We start from the raw sequence: 18,754 nt of genomic DNA, 5'->3' as shown, positions 1-18,754 counted from the left end.
GTAGAGCAGACAGAGCTGTGGGTAACTCAGAACCTCCACTACAGTCACAAAGGATAAAAGAGAAATTCAGCACCACCCAGGGGTAAACAAAGTATGGGATCCTGTTAACAAGTGATTGAGGAGGAACTTTAATTTTGTTCATTTTGCAAGAAGGAAGCACATATAATTGTTCCTCTGGCTAGAAGAGGCTACTCTGCAATTTGAATCTAGGCCTGTTTCACCCCAGAACCAAACTCTTCCCCACCGTACTCTATAAACTGCCATTTACTAGTAATGAAGTCGCAGTGGTTCAAGAATAAACTAGACTTTGAACTGTATGGCCACTCTTGTGTTTTAATGAGATACTGGGCTAAAGGAGTATTTTTTCTGTGTATTTTGTAGTGTACGAGCCATTGCAAAATGAAGGGACAGAAAGTTCAGGTAAGGTATTGAGCTTCCTGCAAGTCAGCTCCCCTTGCATTTGTTAAAACGAGTATAACTTGTGGAACAAAGATAGATGTAGTCAGAAATACAAGACATTCTTAAGTCACTAAGGAACTGGATCATGTTGATATATTTATCCTGTTTATGGTGCAAGGTTTATGTCAGCAGAGATAATGCCAACCTATTTTTAGAATCAATTGATTTTTAAATTTTTTTTTTTTTTTTTGACTGTACCAGGTCTTAGTTGCAGCATGCAGGATCTAATTCCCTGACCAGGGATTGAACCCTGGGCCTCTCTGTGTTGAGAGTGCAGAGCCTTAGACACTGGACCACTAAAGACATCCCCAGCCTATTGATGTATTCTTTGACTATAATTTAGAAATTAAAGTTGATATTCTAATGAATCTCTCTATAAGAAACCCCAATCTAAAAAGAGTCAAATTTAGGTCTCCAAACAAATAAACTAATTTAAAGAAGTTGTGAAAATGAGTTAATGTAAGATGTGCTTAATTTTTTTTTTTTTTAGATCATGCTGTAGACAATTCAAACACAATTTTAGAAGGTAAGTTAATTTAACAGAAATCTGTTACTTTTTATAAAAAGTTATCTTCATTTCTTCAACAAGCATTTATCACACACTTAACTATTTGCTGTCTTGACAGTGCTCAGGGGCTTGGAGGATGAGAGTGAATAAGAGAGTTAGAATTCTGTTTCATTGGGGGCAGGCACTCTAGTGACCAATGCGAGGATAAAGTAAAGATTATGAGAAAGGCAGTGATGGAGATGAAATCAGGATTGTATAGTAGAAAGTATCATATTAGGGTGTGGAGGGCTGCCCTAAGTAGAAGGAGGTGGTGTCATGAGAAGGAGTTATCCATGGGCAGAATTGGTTGAAAGTTGTGTCCTTTCAGTTGGAGAAAATACGTATGATGCTTCTTTTTCCTTTTATCTAAAATATTTCCAACTGTTTTGAGCATTCTCATAAGTAGAAGCAAATTAATGCAAGAAGAAAAATGATTAAAATAGCTGCATAAATGTTTTGAGTTTTAGAAAACACTAATAAAATATTATTTTTTTTGACCAAAGCCTGTTACACAAAATCTTGAACAAAAGGAAAGATAACAATTTTATTTCTTGATAGTGTCTCAGTTAAGGTACTTCCTGCCCATCCACTGTGTTGTTAGGGATGAAGATACTAACATGTGATGTAATATTATAGACTGAATCAGATCAATATATCATTATACCATTGGGTGGTGAGGCTTACAGTTTCTCTAGTTGTAAGTGGGTTGATGTCTACAAAAAAAGACTAGATGTTATAATTCGTATCCATATTTTTGGCTAGTTTTAGAATAAGTTACCTTGAGCATTATTTTTCAAAAACGAGTTTATTAAGGATAGTGATACATTTTAAAGATTCTATTTGAATTTAACTTTTTGTATTGTTAACAAGAAACAAGATGCTTTAAATATCTTTCAACAGCTTTCCTATCAAGTCTGATGCAAAATTGTGGTGAAAACTTGGGCTTTGGTTCATATCTCCTTCGCCAGACAGTAAGTTTTGAGGTTAGTCAGTTAGGCAGATAATGTTTTAAAGCCTGTGGTTCAGGACAGTTGAGAAATATACAAACTTTTACAAAGTTGTAGCTCATTTTTCTTTATTGTGTTGGTGCAAAAACCTAATGCTTTATGATAAATTACAATCAAACCCCCAAACAGTCTGTAAAAATAATCATGCCAACTTAAAGATCTGTAGTCTTTAAACGCTGGACAGCAATCTGTAATGGAGTGTTTTTTTAATTTATTTTATTATTTATTTATTATTTCAGAACTGCACATGCCCCCTGCAGAGGAACAGCAAGAAGTACCACCAGGTATGGCATTTCGTTACAAGTATTTCCTTTTTCTTTTTTGCTTAATTTAAAAGATGCTGTATGGAAAAAATTCTATGGAGAGTAGAATTCCTGAGAGAAGAGAATTAATTATACCTATCCTAAATTTAAAAGGAAAATTTTGTGTGTTTAGGCCAGTTGAGCCAAAGTAATGGGGAATACACATCAGACAGAGTCTAGTACTTACTGGTTGAGGTAGAATTTGAGGAGTGTTCATGATCAAAACACTGTATGATTTTTGCTATCATAATGGTGATAGTAGTAGAGGTTAGGTTGTGGGGTTTTTCCCTTGTTTTGATTGACAGGCTATCTGATGGAGGATGTGGAGGCAGACTTGCCTTCAGATGAAAATTGAACAGTGCATGAATTAGTGACATTGGTCCTCCCCTGACCCGCACTGCCCATCTTCCCTAAAAGCATCCTTGCAGCCCACATGGTCCAGGCTAACTGGGACTTGTGAGTGAGTGCCCTGAAGTCCTTCCTACCAGCCCACTGTGTTACACTCATCACTCTGCTTTTCCCTCCCTTCCCTAACACATCTCATCATCATCGAGTTTAAAGAATGGGGACAGCATTTCAATCAAAGCCTATGCTTTCAAATGCCTTTTAGAGAAGACATTAACTATTCCTGTCATCAGAAATTAACATATAAACGTCTTATTCTCTAAGTGGGAAAAAATATTTTATTAAGTGAGGATTCTCCAACATCTCTTTCTCAAATGTATTTCCTCTTGTTTCTGTGTTTTATTTCCTTTTTTTTTTTTTGTTTCCATGTTATTTATTGGTTCAGTTTTTACTCGTATTTTTCATTTTATGCTTCATGTGAATTTTGTAGCGATGACGTGCTACAAAAATCAGTAGAAGTACTGATTTTGGTAGAAATAATTGTGCCTGCCAAAATTGGTCAAAATACTCAATTTCAAGGGGGAAAAGCCTTTTCTAATCAAGGACTATTTTTAGTTATACCACAGCTCATATTTACTTATTTAATGGTTGGGTAGTTCTGATAGTTGTTGTACGTTGTACATTTATAATATGTATGAATACTGAAGGAACTGCGTTGTTGGCATTATAACGTGAATGAGAAACAAAATCCATGGAGAAACTGATCTTTGACAGGATAACTTCTGGCCATATGTGTGTATTTTGTGTTTAGGAAAGATGAGCAGAGTCGGGAAAGCTGGTGTTTCTGTCCTGCGTTTGTAACTTCCTCTGTGTTACTGAGCAGTACGCCAGTGTGCCTTGTTTCTTACCTGAGAATGCAGAGCACGTTACTGAATTTGCATTTTGCTTACTCTCCATTCCTTTAAAGAAAGTTATTTTATGTTTTCCTAAAAATAACAAGTGTCTACAGCACTTTTTTCTAGTTATGGTTGATATTTTTTTAATATCAACCTGACTTTAATGAAGGTATGAAATATAATATTATTTTCTGACCAGAAAGCTCTGTGCTTCTGTTGTAGTGTTTTATAAATGAGCCCCCAAATTTCCTTGGAATATAATTATAAAATACTAAGGAGTGGTTGTAGGGGTGAGGGGACTGGGGGCTGGAATAAGGTGCTTTTTTTTTTATGAGATATTTAACAGCTGAAGCAAATGAAAATGAGGATTTGATTTATATGTATCCTTTCTGGCACATAATGATATCCCAGTGAATGGAGGCTGTGGCTGTTACTATTTACTAATTAATTAGGTTGATATTGGGGCTTCCCTGGTGGCTCAGCTGGTAAAAAATCTGCCTGCAATGCAGATTCCTGGGTTTGATCCCTGGGTTGGGAAGGTCCCCTGGAGAAAGGGAAAGGCTACCCACTCCAGTACTCTAGCCTGGATAATTCCATGGACTGAATAGCCCATAGGGTCGCAAAGAGTCGGACACGACTGAGCGACTTTCACTTTCAGTTTCTTTCACTTTAGGTTGATATTTGAGGTGGATCAAGAGAAGCTGAATTCTGACAGACCTGCTCCAGAAGTTGTCACTTGTCATTTGGTGTCATAAAAATTTGAATGATGCACTGCGCGCTATAGTTTGTCCTTTACCAAGGAGGGTGTGAGGTGGAGAGTTAGCAGTAGTTACTTGTAATGATTGTACTGGGTTTGCTTATTTCTTGTTATTTTCTTGATCTTACTTTATAAAATTGCATCATTTAATTATTCAGTCTTATGAAAGAATAATATTCATGAATTAGTTGCTGTTTTGTACAGTAAGGTGACTGGTTTTGCAATAGTGTTGAATGACATATGTGATGCAGAAACTGTGACAATTGTTGTGGGGCCTGTTACCTTAATACCTTTTAATCTTTAAAATTCTTTAATCAGTAGAAAACTCAGATTGAGGCTCTCTGCACAATGCTGGATATCGGTTCACTTTTTCCTGGCCCTCAGAATCCAGTTGTTGATTACTATGCCTTCTCTGATCTTTCTATGACTAGGTTACGCAGTCTTAATGTAGCAAATTAAATTTCCTAATAATATTGTTGGGATAATCCCATGGGGCAGGAATTGCCTTGATTTACTGTTGTATCCGGCTGCCCACCAGGGGATGGAGAGTGCTGACTTTGGTTAAGCATCATGTCTATCATGCACTTCTTGACACACACATGAATTAACTCCCTTAGTATTTCCATTGGCCCAAGAGGTGAAATGCTCATATCTCCATTTTACAGATGAGAAAACTGAGGCATAGCAAGGCAGAGGAACCTGCCTGAAATCACAGAGATGATAAATGCTAGAACTGAGTTTGATTCTTGTGTTCTGGCTCTAAGAGTTCACACTCTCAGCTTCTGTGCTCTAGAGGATTTCATAGAAATGAAGACTTAAGAACAGATGAGTTATGAGAGCTGTTTTGATGTGGTAGAGATAGTGTATCCTTAGGTGTCTTTGTCTTAATATGCATTAGCCTTTCACTTAAGACTCAGAAATGTTGAAGATTAATTATGATTCATTGTGGAAAAGTAAGCTGTCCAATAGCTAAATTTTTCCATCTTTTGTTTATATTGATAAATTCATAAGTGCTTTGCTGGCATCCTTTTGGAAAGGAAGTAAAAAGTCAATCTGAAAAATTGATCATGTTAGAAGTCAGTCATTTTTAATATCACATTAAAAAAAATTGATTTTGGAACCTCTGCTTCCTTAGTGGGTTTTCACCTTGTCCTCAAAGTCATATTTTTACTTGATACCACACAGCCTATTTCTAGCAATCTGACAGCATAACTGTACATAGCATGGGGACTTCCCTGGTGGTCCAGTGCTTAAGACTTCACCTTCCAATGCAAGGGGTGTGGGTGTGATATTTGGTTGGGGAGCAAAGATCTCACATATACAGAGCCAAAAAACCAGAATATAAAACAAAAACAATATTGTAACAAAATTCAATAAAGACTTTTAAAATGATCCACATAAAGAAAAAAATATTTAAAAAAAAACTATACATAGCACAAATTGAATGACTTATGAACAAATCACTTAGGAAATTCACCAGCCTAATATTCCCTGCCATACAATACTTTAAGACCATTTGACTAATTGGTTCCTTTAACAATGTTTATGTCATGCCATGGAAAAGACCATGATGCTGGAAAAGATGGAGGGCAGAAGGTGAAGGGGGCAACAGAGGATGAAATGGTTGGATGGCATCACTGACTCAATGGACATGAGTTTGAGCAAATTCTGGGAGATGGTGAAGGACAGGGAAGCCTGGTGTGCTGCAGTCCGTGGGGCCACAATGAGTCAGACACAGCTGCATAACTGAACAAGAGCAATGCCGGGAAAAATGTTTATGTTACGTTTTGTGATGATAATTGTGCTATCTGAAATGAAGATGTGTAAACATCAATGTTTCTGGCTGAATCTGCTGCTCTTTTGTCTCTGAAGATGGAGATGACATTGGTAACTCATCCACATTTGAATATTCTCTCAGGGAGGCTGATTGCACTGTTGCCTCTGTCCAGAGCTGCCACTCATGCGCCCCTTGTCATCAAGCATTTTCTAATTGGATCAATAAGACCCACAACCAGCTTTAGGCTGGCAGCTCTAAAGGTCTTAGCTTATGGTAATAAGAGCCTAATATGCATATTATTGTTAGTGATTTGATCTTTCGTTTATTCAAGAAATATATATTAAACAGCTCCTATGGTACAGGCTCAGGCCTTCCAGGTGACTCAGTGGGTAAAGAATCCATCTACCTGAGACACAGAAGACTTAGGTTCAATCTCTGGGTTGGGAAGATCCCCTGGAGGAAGGCATGGCAACCCACTCCAGTATTCTTGCCTGGAGAATCCCCATGGACAGCAGAGTCTGGCAGGTACAGTCCATAGGGTCGCAAAAGAGTTGGACATGACTGAAGCGCACACACCTGCATGCATGGTACAGCTCTGCCCCAGACACAGTGAACAATGCAGGCCCTGTCTGGTATCGATTCACAGACCTGTGGGTGTGCCGCAGCAGACAGAAGCCAATATGGCATCATTAACCTCTCAGAGTGATACCCAGGCCAGCACCCAGAGGAGGGGGAACCAACCCAGCTGTGGGGCCAGAGGAGCAGAGCAGGAGGTCATGTTGGAGCTGAGCCTGGAGGAGCTGCTCGAAGTGAAGGAGCCAGCATGTGGCAGGGAGAGGGTTCAAGGCGGTGTGCCCTGCACCGGCTGAGGAGGCATAGGGGACGGGCGGGCAGCATTTCTCAGAGTGTTGCATAAATGATGTTTGAGAATTTGAATGTGGGCCTAGGGCTTCCCTGGTGGCTCAGACAGTAAAGAATCTGCCTGCAATACAGGAGACCCGAGTTCATTCCCTGGGTCAGGAAGATCCCCTGGAAAAGGGAATGACTACTCACTCCAGCATTCTTGCATGAAGAATTCCATGGATAGAGGAGCCTGGCGGGCTACAGTCCGTGGGATTGCAAAGAGTCGAACATGACTGAGCAACTTTCACTAAAAATGCAAGAAAATTGCTGAAAAACTTCAAGCTTAGGAGTTGCATGATCCTATCCATATTTGAACAGAGCAGTCCCATGAGGAGGTGGAGACCAGTCAGGGGGCAGATATGTTCATCTAAGCGCAAGTGGTGGGAGCTGGGAATCGTGGCAGAGGTGCAGAGCAGGATGGATTCAAGGACCTTGGGGGTGCAGGTGATTGGTGGGAGATGGGCTGGTTAATGGGAAAAGTCTAGCTTGACTCCTTTGCTTCTGGCTTGAATGGATGAATGATGGAACTTTAGTGGAGATAAGGAAGGTGGGAGGAACGGAGAGGTGCAGAGACGACTGGCCTCTGGAGGTGCTGGGTTTGCAGCTTGGGCAACTACTACTTCTAGGTGGAAACCTGATTCAGATACTTCGGGGCATAAATTTGAGTCTTTCAAAATTGTGATTAAGCTTTTAGTTTATTTGCCTTTTTATCAGTACTCATGTTGTACTTTAAACAAGTTCCCATAGTCTCCAGGATTTTTCATTGCACAGGTTATAGAAATGCATATTCCTCACAGTCCAGCTAATGTTTAAACTCTAAGAGAACTTTTTTTGTTTAACTCTTTCTGGTGTGGTATAATTTACACACAGGGAAGTACTCACCTGTTGATGATACAGTTTGATGAACTTGTTACATGTCTTATATTCTTGCACCCACAATACAGAGTTCTTCCAGCCCCTGGAAAATCTTTCCCTCTTCTGCCCTCAGTAATGACCCCACCAAAGATGACTACTGTTCTGACTTTGTCATCATGGATGAATTTGCCTGCCTTTGAATTTGATTAAACAGAAACACAAGTCAACACATGCAAACATATATATACTTTCTTGGTGACCAATTTCCATTGCTCACCATCATGGCTGTTTCATCCATATTGCTATGTAGAGTCATTGGTCTTATTATTATTATTGACTGTAAATGTATTCCATTTAAAAATTCTATCCTATACATTGATGGCTGTAGTGAATGTTTCTAGTTTTGGTCTGTTATGAAGAAATTTTCCATGAACACTCTTAGACACCTTATACATGTCTTTTGGTGGAAATATTCATTTCTGTTGGATATATAAAAGTATACCTATAATTTCCAGTTGCTTCTCATTAGCACCAAATAATTTGCTTATGTAAAAATTTCTGGTTATACATACATGCACACATGTAGATAAATAGATAGGGAAGGAAGGAGGGAGGGAAGGAAAGCCTATAATACAGTTTTAGAAATCACATCAAAATTTGGTTGGGTCTTCATGTGCACAATCTCCTTTTTAACTTTAATTGTAACATAGATCATAACATAATCATAACATAGCTATAATAGTAAAATAAATTTGGTACTAAAGTTTGGAATAAGAAAATGTTTGTTTAAAGTTGGAATGAATTTTACTTCTTTTAAAATAGTATATACTTTTTTATCAACCATTTATATCGTCCATAACATGAAAAATTGATATAAGATTATAAGTAATGCATTTTAACTACAGCTTACTGTATCTTGTTGCTCCTTGAAAAATCCTCCCTATATTCATGTTTCAAATACCATACTAGATTTTTCCCCCTCTGTTGCATTTCTTTTTAATATAATGAAAACATTGATGGGAGAAAGAAATTGAATGTTATTTCTCAAAAGACTGACATTCTTAAATTCAACTGTAATTCTCAAATGCTTTAAAGAACCTCAGGTTTTTTTAGTTTTGCAAGTAATCCTCCCAAGAACTACTCTAAGCAGTGAGTCATTCTTACCCAGTTGCCATTAAAAACAACAATACAAAGAAAAATAAAAAATTTACTTTCCATTGGTGGTTTTTTATAAGTAGAATAAAAATAAAGCAGTTTCGCAATCTGTGTCTAGTTGGTCCTTTAATTTAGATTTCCCCTTATTTTTGCAGATACTTAAAGCTTCAGAAAGACTGCCCCTACTACCTACCACAAGAGGACCAGCTTAACCATACGCTCCAAAAGATGGCTGGGATAGATCTTGTGAAGTAATTTCTGAGCAGACCAAGATCTTTGGGAATGAATACTAAAGATGTTTTGAATGAACCATAGTCCACTGGCATTTTAGGGTTTTTCTTTTTTTTTTTTAAGAAACAAAAATCACATGTATTGTTACATTCCTGCATGTCCTTTTCTGATAGCGTTAGTGGGTCCACTGGATTTTTCTTTTCCCTTTTGTGATGGAGCTTTTAGTCTTACCTGCATATATGTGTTTTTCAGACAGTAATTAATAATCATTCATGAGATAACAGCACTTGTCATGGCAGGATTTTAATATATCTTATCAGTAATTAACACTATGTCAGCTGACTTGTGTATACTGCGTGAAACATGAATTAAAGCCACTAAGAGTGCCTTGTCTTAGGGCTCTGAAAAACACTGATGGGATCATCATTAGCTGTGAAGATTTGAGTTGTATATATCTGCACTGATACCTTTATTTAAAAAAATTCCTATATTAGCTTCAAGTATTCAGGGTAAAACTCAACATTTGAGATTCCTGCAGCTTTTAGCTTATTAATTAGAAAAAAATTAATATTTCAAAAAAAGTTTAAATTATCATGGGTAATTTATTTTTCAGAAAAAAAGGGGAAATTAAAATTTGTGTTAGAATGTAGAGGAAAGGAACAGCCTGTTATATTATGCAAAAACGCTTTTCAGCACATTGGGGTGATTGTAGAATAGCTGTAGTCCTCTTGGTATTTGTTTAAGTCTTAGAAAATAACAGTTAGTGGTGCCTAATGTAAAGGTTGTTCTTCCTTTGGCTGGTAAAGTAACATGTACGACACTGATTCCTGCTCCATGTATCAAGGAGACATTGCCGCTGGCTGAATGAAGCAGGGTTTGTGAAAAGTGCTCAGAAACCAGAAGTTCCCCGTGCTTTCACAGCTTTTGAGGCTTTTCCTTTCCACGCTGGAGAGTTTCTTCTGTTTTTAATGTGGCTGGTGTGTGGCTCAGAAATGGTTGCTGTGATGAAAATGCTCACTTCTTAGGAAAAAGAGGTAGCTACACTCTCATTTTGAAAGGACCATGAGCTATTAAAAAAAACAAAACCTAAGATGTGGTTTTATTTACATGTCAGGGGAGCTCTTGATCATGTTCACATTGTTTTAAGATAAAGCGATTTTTTTTTTCCTGCTTTTAGGGTTAAAATCAAAGAGATTTTATATTTTTATCACTAGAGATCACTACAGTGTAGTAAGGTATGCTGAACCATAGTGTTAGTGAAGCCCAAAGTAATACATAGTAAAAGAGCAATAATTGTCTGAAGCTGTGATCTGGGTAATACAGAGTTGTTACTCAAAAATCTAATAAAGCTCTTACTTCGTATTGTGAATTATAGAACACTAGTTTTTAATAAAGCCATATTTTTTTAGAGAAACAGGAGTGACATAGAATTGATAAATGCATAAGATAAATTTCGCTGGATTTTTGTATATAATCATCTCTAGAACTCTGGACACTGAGAATTCATTATGCTGTGGTCATATTCAGATACTTTCTAATTCCAAATATCTTGATGGATGAGCCTTGTCTTTACAAATATATGCCAAGCTGGGAAACATCAATGGATTTTCTAAAAATAATGTAAACATCTTCTGTTTAATGTTATTTGAGTGCAATAAAATGCAGAAGAATTCTTCTCTGTATTGTCATTATTTTAGAGTATATATTGTTTTATTTTGTTCCATAACAACATCAGTTCATTTTATACTTTCTAATATTTCAGGGTATTCTAGCACTTTTGGTGACTAAAATCACAAAGGAGTACATTCAACCTCTTTCTTTACCTGTTTCTAGTAGGTAATGTTTATTTTGTATCATGCTACAATTTGAGGGGCAGAATTCAGATGAAATAGTCCCTGCATCATGCTGTGTAGGCTTTTGTCCAGCACCTAGAAGTTCTGATAAGTCCCTGCGAGGTCACTCATTCACCTGCACACTCTGGTTCTCCATGACTATCACTTGGTGAGGATTAGCTTTCAGCCTGTTTGAGAGAACCGAGGAGTTTGAGTGACTGGAAGGGTAGCAAAGGGTACCGAAGATTCTCTTCTGATCTTCATTCTCTGGGCAGTAAAGAAGAATGAGACACAAAGAGACGAAGCTTCTGGGATTCTGGAAAGTATTGTTTTTCTTCCAAGGCGCTCAGAAGAAACAGAAAAAACCTTTAAGGTTAAGCAGGCCCATTTTGCTGCACTGGCAATGATAAGTGCTGAGTTGGAGTCAGGGCTCCAGGGACCTGGGTGTTATTACTGTGCTTACAGATGAAGAGACTGAGGGTCAGAGAGGCTGCAATGCCTGTCAGTCAAGGTCATTCGCAGCCTAGAGTCTAGAGCGTACAGGTGGGCACCTAATGGAAGGTGGAAACAATTAGAGGGCAACCAAGAGCAAGCAGAGAGAGGGCAGTCAGGTAACGGAGGAGTGAGAATCCAGGTGATGTGATAGGAGCAGAGGGTGGTCAGGTAATGGAGGAGTAAGGATCCAGGTGATGTTGTGATAGGAGCAGAGAGGGCGGTCAGGTAATGGAGGAGTAAGGATCCAGGTGATGTTGTGATAGGAGCAGAGGGCGGTCAGGTAATGGAGGAGTAAGGATCCAGGTGATGTGATAGGAGCAGAGAGAGAGGACAGTCAGGTAACGGAGGAGTAAGGATCCAGGTGATATCATGATAGGATCTGACTGGGAAAGTGCTAGTGGACAGAGAGGACAGGGCCCTTGTGACTTAGACAGGACCTGGTCAGGGAGAGGCAGAGCCCCATGGCTGGGTCTTGGAGCAGGGAGAATAGATGCCAGTGTGACTAGGAGCTCAGGACACACAGACCTGGATGGAGACTAGCTTTGCCCACAAGAATTGGCCAGTAGGCAAATTAGCACAGTAGCTGGAATGATAGGGTTCAAAATAATTGAATATACAAAAATGATTTTTTCTTAATGGTTGTATGACAGTTTTTAAAAGATGAAGATCCTGTTCTGTTTAGTAAGGTTTTCTTTAATAAAATAATGTTGAAAGAGTTAGCACCATTAGAAAATGTGTAGTTTATGTTTCTTTGGGGGGTTGTATGTTAAGACTTAAATCTGAGTTACTGGTAAGCTTGTACTTCTGTCATTTTCTGGGTTGGACTAAGCCTAGAGTATGGACCACCCACTACTGGAATATGCAAAGTGTAGTATTGTAGAGTATGGCCTTCTGAACAATTCTTAATTGTTCTGCAACTCTTGGCAATATTCCGTAGCCTCTCTAAGCCATTTTTCTTATCTATGGAATTAAAACTACCTTTCAGAATTAAATGGGATAATCCTCATTAAGTGTTGAGAACAACGCCTGGCATCTAGTTAAGTGTTGTCAATCATTTTCCTTTTTGGCATGTTGAGGGCCATTTGAATTTTCCCTGGGAAGCCCCAGGTACAAAGACTAACAAATAGCAAAGTCATACTCTATTATATCATGCAGAATGCTCGTGAGGTAAGCTGAAGCTCTTTGAGAACTTTACCTAAGTTAAATTTAAGCACTGAAAACCCCGGAGGTGAAAATCCCCTACGCTGTGTATTTTCCCACACCCAAGCTCCTGTCTCAGATCTCAACTTGCTGAAGCAGTGGGATTAGAAGGGGACAGAACCTAGGGCTTTTGCCCCGGGGTTGGAACATCTGGGCTAGGCCTTCTTAGTTCAGCCTCTTCATCCTAGCTAACTGCAGACAGGAGGAAAAAAGATGATGACCCTGGTTCCAGGGCACACACCTGGCCAGGGGGCCTCCCACACCTTTTTAAATGGTGATCAGTTCTGAACTTCCCCAGTGGTGCAGTGTTTAAGACTTTGCCTTCCAATGAAGCGGTGCAGGTTCAATATCTGGTCAGGGCGCTGAGGTCCCACATGCTTCTTAGCCAAAAAGCCAAACAAAACAAAAGCGATATTGTAACAATTTCAATAAAGACTTTAAAAATGGTCCACGTCAAAAAAAAAACAAACCTAAAAAAAGATGACCACTTCAATCCACTCTTCCTTCCTTGGTTTCCCTGGGGGCGGGAAGATTTGTGGACAGCTCTAAAATCTTCATGACCAGCACCCACTAGTTTTCTGTAGTCAGCTGAGAAACTTGCATTTTATGCTTGATTTGTCTAAATTATACTAGCCATATGCCAGGTAACAGATTATTGGAGGGGTGGACACTCCCAGCCTTCCTGTACACGTGGCTGGTGCCACAGAAAGAGATATCCTTGGAAATTGAGATTTTTGATACTTCTTTTCTATCCTGTACCCCTGATACCTACAAGAGTTGTTCAGTCACGTCTGACTGCAACCCCATGGACTGCAGAGTGTCAAGCTTCCCTGTCCTTCACTATCTCCCGGAGTTTACTCAAACTCAAGAGTGCATCCTAGTAAATGATGCACTGCCTAACCTTATGATGGTGGTGGTTTTGTCACTAAGTTGTGTCTGACTCTTTCAACCCTATGGGCTGTAGCCCACCAGGCTCCTCTGTCCATGGGATTTCCTGGGCAAGAATACTGGAGTGGGTTGCCATTTCCTTCCCCAGGGGATCTTCCAGACCCAGGGATAGAACCCTGGTTTCCTGCATTGAAGGCTGATTCTTTACTGAGCCACCAGGGAAGCCCTTTATGACAAGGGTATAGTTAATAAGGTTAGAAATTCTAGAATGTTCAACAGAGATTAGGAAGTCTATTTTATATCCTTGTGCCTCCTGAAGCACTGACCAGGAAATGTGTGGCAGCCAACTTTTTTTTTTTTTTAGATTTTTTTGATGTGGACCATTTTTTAAAAGCCTTTATTGAATTTGTTGCAGTATTGATTCTGTTTAATGCATTTTATGGTTTTTTGGCTGCGAGGCATGTGGGATCTTAGCTTGCCCACTAGGGATCAAACCTGCACTTCCTGCACTGGAAGGTGAAGTCTTAACCACTGGATCGCCAGGGAAGTTTTCCAGCCAACTTTTTAAAACCCTCCCTTTGCAAAAGTCAAGACTTGCACTTCTTTTTCCCTTTCAACAAAATTAGAGACTGGCATGGGGAAAAGAATGTCTATTTTGGAGTAAAATACACCACTGACCTTGATGACTTAGACCTTCTGCCTTGTCAAGCTTCAACATCCTCCTCTGCATGAAGAAGGAACTCAGAACTACTGCAGAGGGTTGTTGTTTAGTTGCTCAGTCCTATCTGACTCTTTTGTGACCCCACAGAGTGTAGCCCGCCAGGCTCCTCTGTCCATGGGATTTCCTGGGCAAGGATACTGGAGTGGGTTGCCATTTCTTTCCCCATCTGCAGAGGATGTTAGGAGACAAAAGATGTGTCTTGTGCTTGGCACCAAGCCTGGCACACTTTGAGTCGGTTTGCTTCCTCTCCCCTGGGGGTCTCAAAGGAGAAACATGTGACTGATGAAAAGTCCTCTCCTTGCATCAGGAGCCTCAGATTTACCTCTTGCCTCCAAAAATTGAAATGTTTTATATGAATGAATGGGAAACTGGGGATTGAGGAATTGAATGATGTTGCCTGCACCCCTGAACCCAACCTGCACAGCACTTACACTCTCTCGCGTCTACTCTGGGGAAAGGATGGAATCTGATTATTTTTAATCAGACTACCAAACTCTGCCCCATCCTCACTGCAACTCAACTGTACACGTGTGTATCTAGAAATTCTCAAAGACTAGGTAAATACCTACTGGGACTGAAATTGACTGGTCTACCTCTAACTGTGCTATGTCATACCTGGGCTCAGTGTGGGCACCCCTGTGGGTCACTTGTGGATGTAGGAAGTCCTTGAGGAGTCAGGTTAGTGTTCTCATAGGATGGCATGCTACAATCCTTTAAAGCATACAGTCCCTGTTATAAAGCAGTGCATGGCTTTAAGAGACAATAAAGCTATTGAATCAGCTTTGAGTGAGTCTTCTCTGGACTCAGTTTGTACCCACAGAGGCACTTATTATTGGTGGAGATGGCCCCCATCACCCCTTATGTAGACCAGGAACACTCAGCCTGGCACCCAAAACCTGCTTACTGCTTGGTGATTTTTATAAGTAATTCAAATTCTTAATATTTTATAATAAATTACATGTGTAAAGAATTTAGGATTTAGGAAAATTGAATTGTTAGCCCAGAATTTTTTAAATTGAAGTATAATTAATTTATAATATTGTGTTAGTTTCAGTGATGTATATATTCATATATATCACAAAGTGATACAGTCATATATATATACTCAGTCATATATATATATAATTCTTTTCTATTTTACATTATTACAAGATACTGAATATAGATCCCTGTGCTATACAGTAGGTCCTTGTTGTTTATCTGTTTTATATATAATAGTGTATATCTCTTAATCCCAGAAATATTATGAGTTGAACTCATATTTGAACTCATTTAAAGATAGTCCTATAATTCGAGATTTTGAATTGTGACTCTCACAATATTTATTTATTTTTGTCTTTACCTTTCAGAAACAAATAAGAAAGCAGATGAACCAGGAAAAAAAGGAAAAGGTGAGATTGTTAAAATCAACAGCCTTTCAAATACACATAAGGAGAAGTTATACTATCCATGAATAATGTGATCTTATTTTCTACACTAGTCAAAATAAATTGCCAGTGTGTTTATTATTTCAGTGGTTTTATCAACAGACATTAATATTCTACATAAACTTTAAGAGCTAAAGCTCTGGAAAGACATTAGCATCTAATACTATTTGCTGTTCACTCTATATACATCTTGAGAATTAACCAACCTCTGTGCTTCAGTTTCCTCTTCTGTGATACGGGAATAATAAGAACAGTACCAACTTCCGGAAACCATGAGACTGTTGTTTCCACAATAGTAATTAAGTGAAAATATATGTAAAGTGCTTAAAGCAGGGTCTAGCACAGGGAAAGCACAAAGGAAATGTTAATTATTACCGTCACCTTTGTTGACAGCTGTTCTAAGTACAAAGATTATTCGAATATATTCTCTTTACATGGGACTTTGAACTGTTTGAAAGAAAGTCATGCAAATATTTACATCTATAAAGAAAATATCATCTCTGCCTTCCAAGAGCTTATTACAGAGGCATTCTAATAAATTTAAGGAAACAGTAGAATTTTAATTCAAAGTTCACAAAGGTTGCTAAACATGAGTAAGGAGCTATTTTTTTAAGTTAAATTTATAAACATGGATGGTCACAGAGTAGCAGTTATATTTTTAGTATCATTTGAATGATAAAATCATCAGTGATTAAACATAATTGGAGTTTTAGGAATGGCTTTAACTCCTAGTGATAAAAGCAATGTTGACATTTAAAAGATACAGTTCACATAAAAACCAAGATCTTACTTACTCAGTAGGTAAACAGTACTTGACTATATGAAGTTTCTGGCTTTTGGCCATCATTTCATAGCCCTTAGGCATTTATTTTGCCTGGAGAATCCCAGGGACGGGAGAGCCTGGTGGGCTGCCATCTATGGGGTCACACAGAGTCAGACACGACTGAAGCGACTTAGCAGCAGCAGCAGGCATTTATTTAGCTCATGCATTTTTTTCCTGATTGGTTGGTTTTAATTTTTTATTAAAGTAATATACAGATCTAAGTTTTAAATTAAAATATAGTTTATTTACAATGTGTTCATTTCTGCTGCACAGCAAAGTGATTCAATTATACATATATACGCATTGCTTTTTTAAAAAATATTCTTTTCCATTATGGTGTATCATAGGTTATTGAATATAGTTCTTTGTGCTACACAGTTAGTATCTTATTGTGTATCCATTCTATTTATAAAAACTTACGTCTACTAACCACAGCCTCTCACTCCATCCCTCCCCCAACCTACTTCCCCTTGGCAACCGCAAGTCTGTTCTCTGTGGCCGTGAGTCTGTTTCTGTTCCATAGATAGGCTCGTTTGTGTCATATTTTAAATTCCACATGAATGGTATCAAATGCTATTTGATAACATTTTCAACAATAAATTTAAGAAACCAGTGGCATTTTAATTCAGCGTTCACAAAGGTTGCTAAACATAGAGTGAGGAGTACAAAGATTATTCAAACATGTTCTTTTTTCACCTTTGCATTTCTTTGCAGATGTAAATATTTGCATGTCTTTCTCTAACAATTGCAGAGTCCTGTGAAAAAGGCTGGATAGTACTCAATTGTATATATGCACCACATCTTCTTTATCCATTTATCTGTCAGTGGACATTTGGGTTCTTTCCCCCTACTCACTTCTAAATAACGTCTGAATTCTGCAATTTTTTCCTCCATGTTGTAAACTCTTGGCTGCCTCTTCTATGTAGATGACTGGGCTTCTATTCACACAAGCTCTCCACACTGCCTTGCCTCCCAGTCTTCCACTATGTCCATGACTTACTCTCTCCACTGTTTGCTATTGCCCAGCCTCTTTAGGCAGTTACCTCTGTTTCCCTGACCATCCTGCGTTGAAGGGAAATCAGTCCTCGGAGCATTTCTCCATCTACACACACTCCCTTAATGATCCCATCTGATCTCGAGGCTTTAAATCTCTTTATGCCAAAGGCAACTGCTTTAACTGCAGCCCAGGTCTCTACCTGAACTCTCTACAAGTATGTCCAGCTGTCTACCTGATGGAGACCTGATGGCTACTTGATGCCCTTGATGGATATCTAATAATTGCATCAAATTTAATAAGTATAAAATGGAACTCCTGACCTTTCCCTGAAAACACACTGCTCCTACAAATCTCTTTCCTGCCTCCCTGTCATTCCATCAGAAAACCCTGTCCACCCTCTCTTCCGAGCTTCTTCCTGCCACCTTCTCTCTCTACCACCTTCTCTTGCCTGATTACTCCACTTACCTCCTAACTGACCTTCCTTTGTCTCTATCCTCTTTCTCAATTCAGTAGCCGTGGTGACCCTTTTAAACTTTCTTTGCATGCTAAGTCGCTTCAGTCGTGTCCAACTCTTTGCGACCTTATAGACTGTAGCCCGCCAGGTTCCCCTGTCCATGGGATTCTTCAGTCAAGAATACTGCAGTGAGTTGCCATTCCCTTCTCCCAGGGATCTTCCTGACCCAGGCATGGAAGCCACATCTCTTATGTCTCCTGCGTTGGCTAGGGGGTTCTTTACCACTGGCGCCACCTGGGAAGCCCTTAAACTTTAAGAATTTTATTTACTCTGTTTTTTGTTTATTTATTTTTGCCTGCACTGGGTCTTTGCTGCTGTTCCTGGGCTTTCTCTAGTTGCGATGAGCAGAGGCTACTCTCCAGCTGTAGTACATGGTCTTCTTCCTGCAGTGGCTTTTCTTGTTCAGAACATAGGCTCTAGGGCTTGGGTTCAGTAGTTGTGGCGTGTAGGTTTAGCTGCTCTGAGGCATGTGGAATATTCCCAGAGCAGGGATCAAACCGCTGTACCTGCATTGGCAGGTGGATTCTTAACCATTGGACCACCAGGGAAGTCCACGGTGACTCTTTTAAAACCTAAGTAGTAGCCTGTTGCTTAGATGCCTCCATCATCTTCACATCTTTCTC

General features: G+C 39.0%; 1 protein-coding gene across 1 annotated transcript in view; it reads left to right on the top strand.

The window, feature by feature from the left end:
- ASPH (aspartate beta-hydroxylase) overlaps positions 1-18,754 on the top strand; it is a 163,389-nt gene that overhangs the window by 53,009 nt on the left and 91,626 nt on the right. The window contains exons 12-15 of the mRNA XM_040261284.1: positions 382-420; positions 950-985; positions 2,253-2,297; positions 15,720-15,761. Coding sequence (XP_040117218.1) covers positions 382-420; positions 950-985; positions 2,253-2,297; positions 15,720-15,761 — 162 coding nt within the window. The remainder of the gene's footprint in view (positions 1-381; positions 421-949; positions 986-2,252; positions 2,298-15,719; positions 15,762-18,754) is intronic.

The sequence above is a fragment of the Oryx dammah genome, unplaced genomic scaffold, assembly GCF_014754425.2.
Source record: "Oryx dammah isolate SB20612 unplaced genomic scaffold, SCBI_Odam_1.1 HiC_scaffold_19, whole genome shotgun sequence".
Lineage (NCBI taxonomy): Eukaryota > Metazoa > Chordata > Mammalia > Artiodactyla > Bovidae > Oryx > Oryx dammah.
Note: the sequence above shows the minus strand (reverse complement) of the source record. Positions and strands in the feature narration are given on the sequence as shown.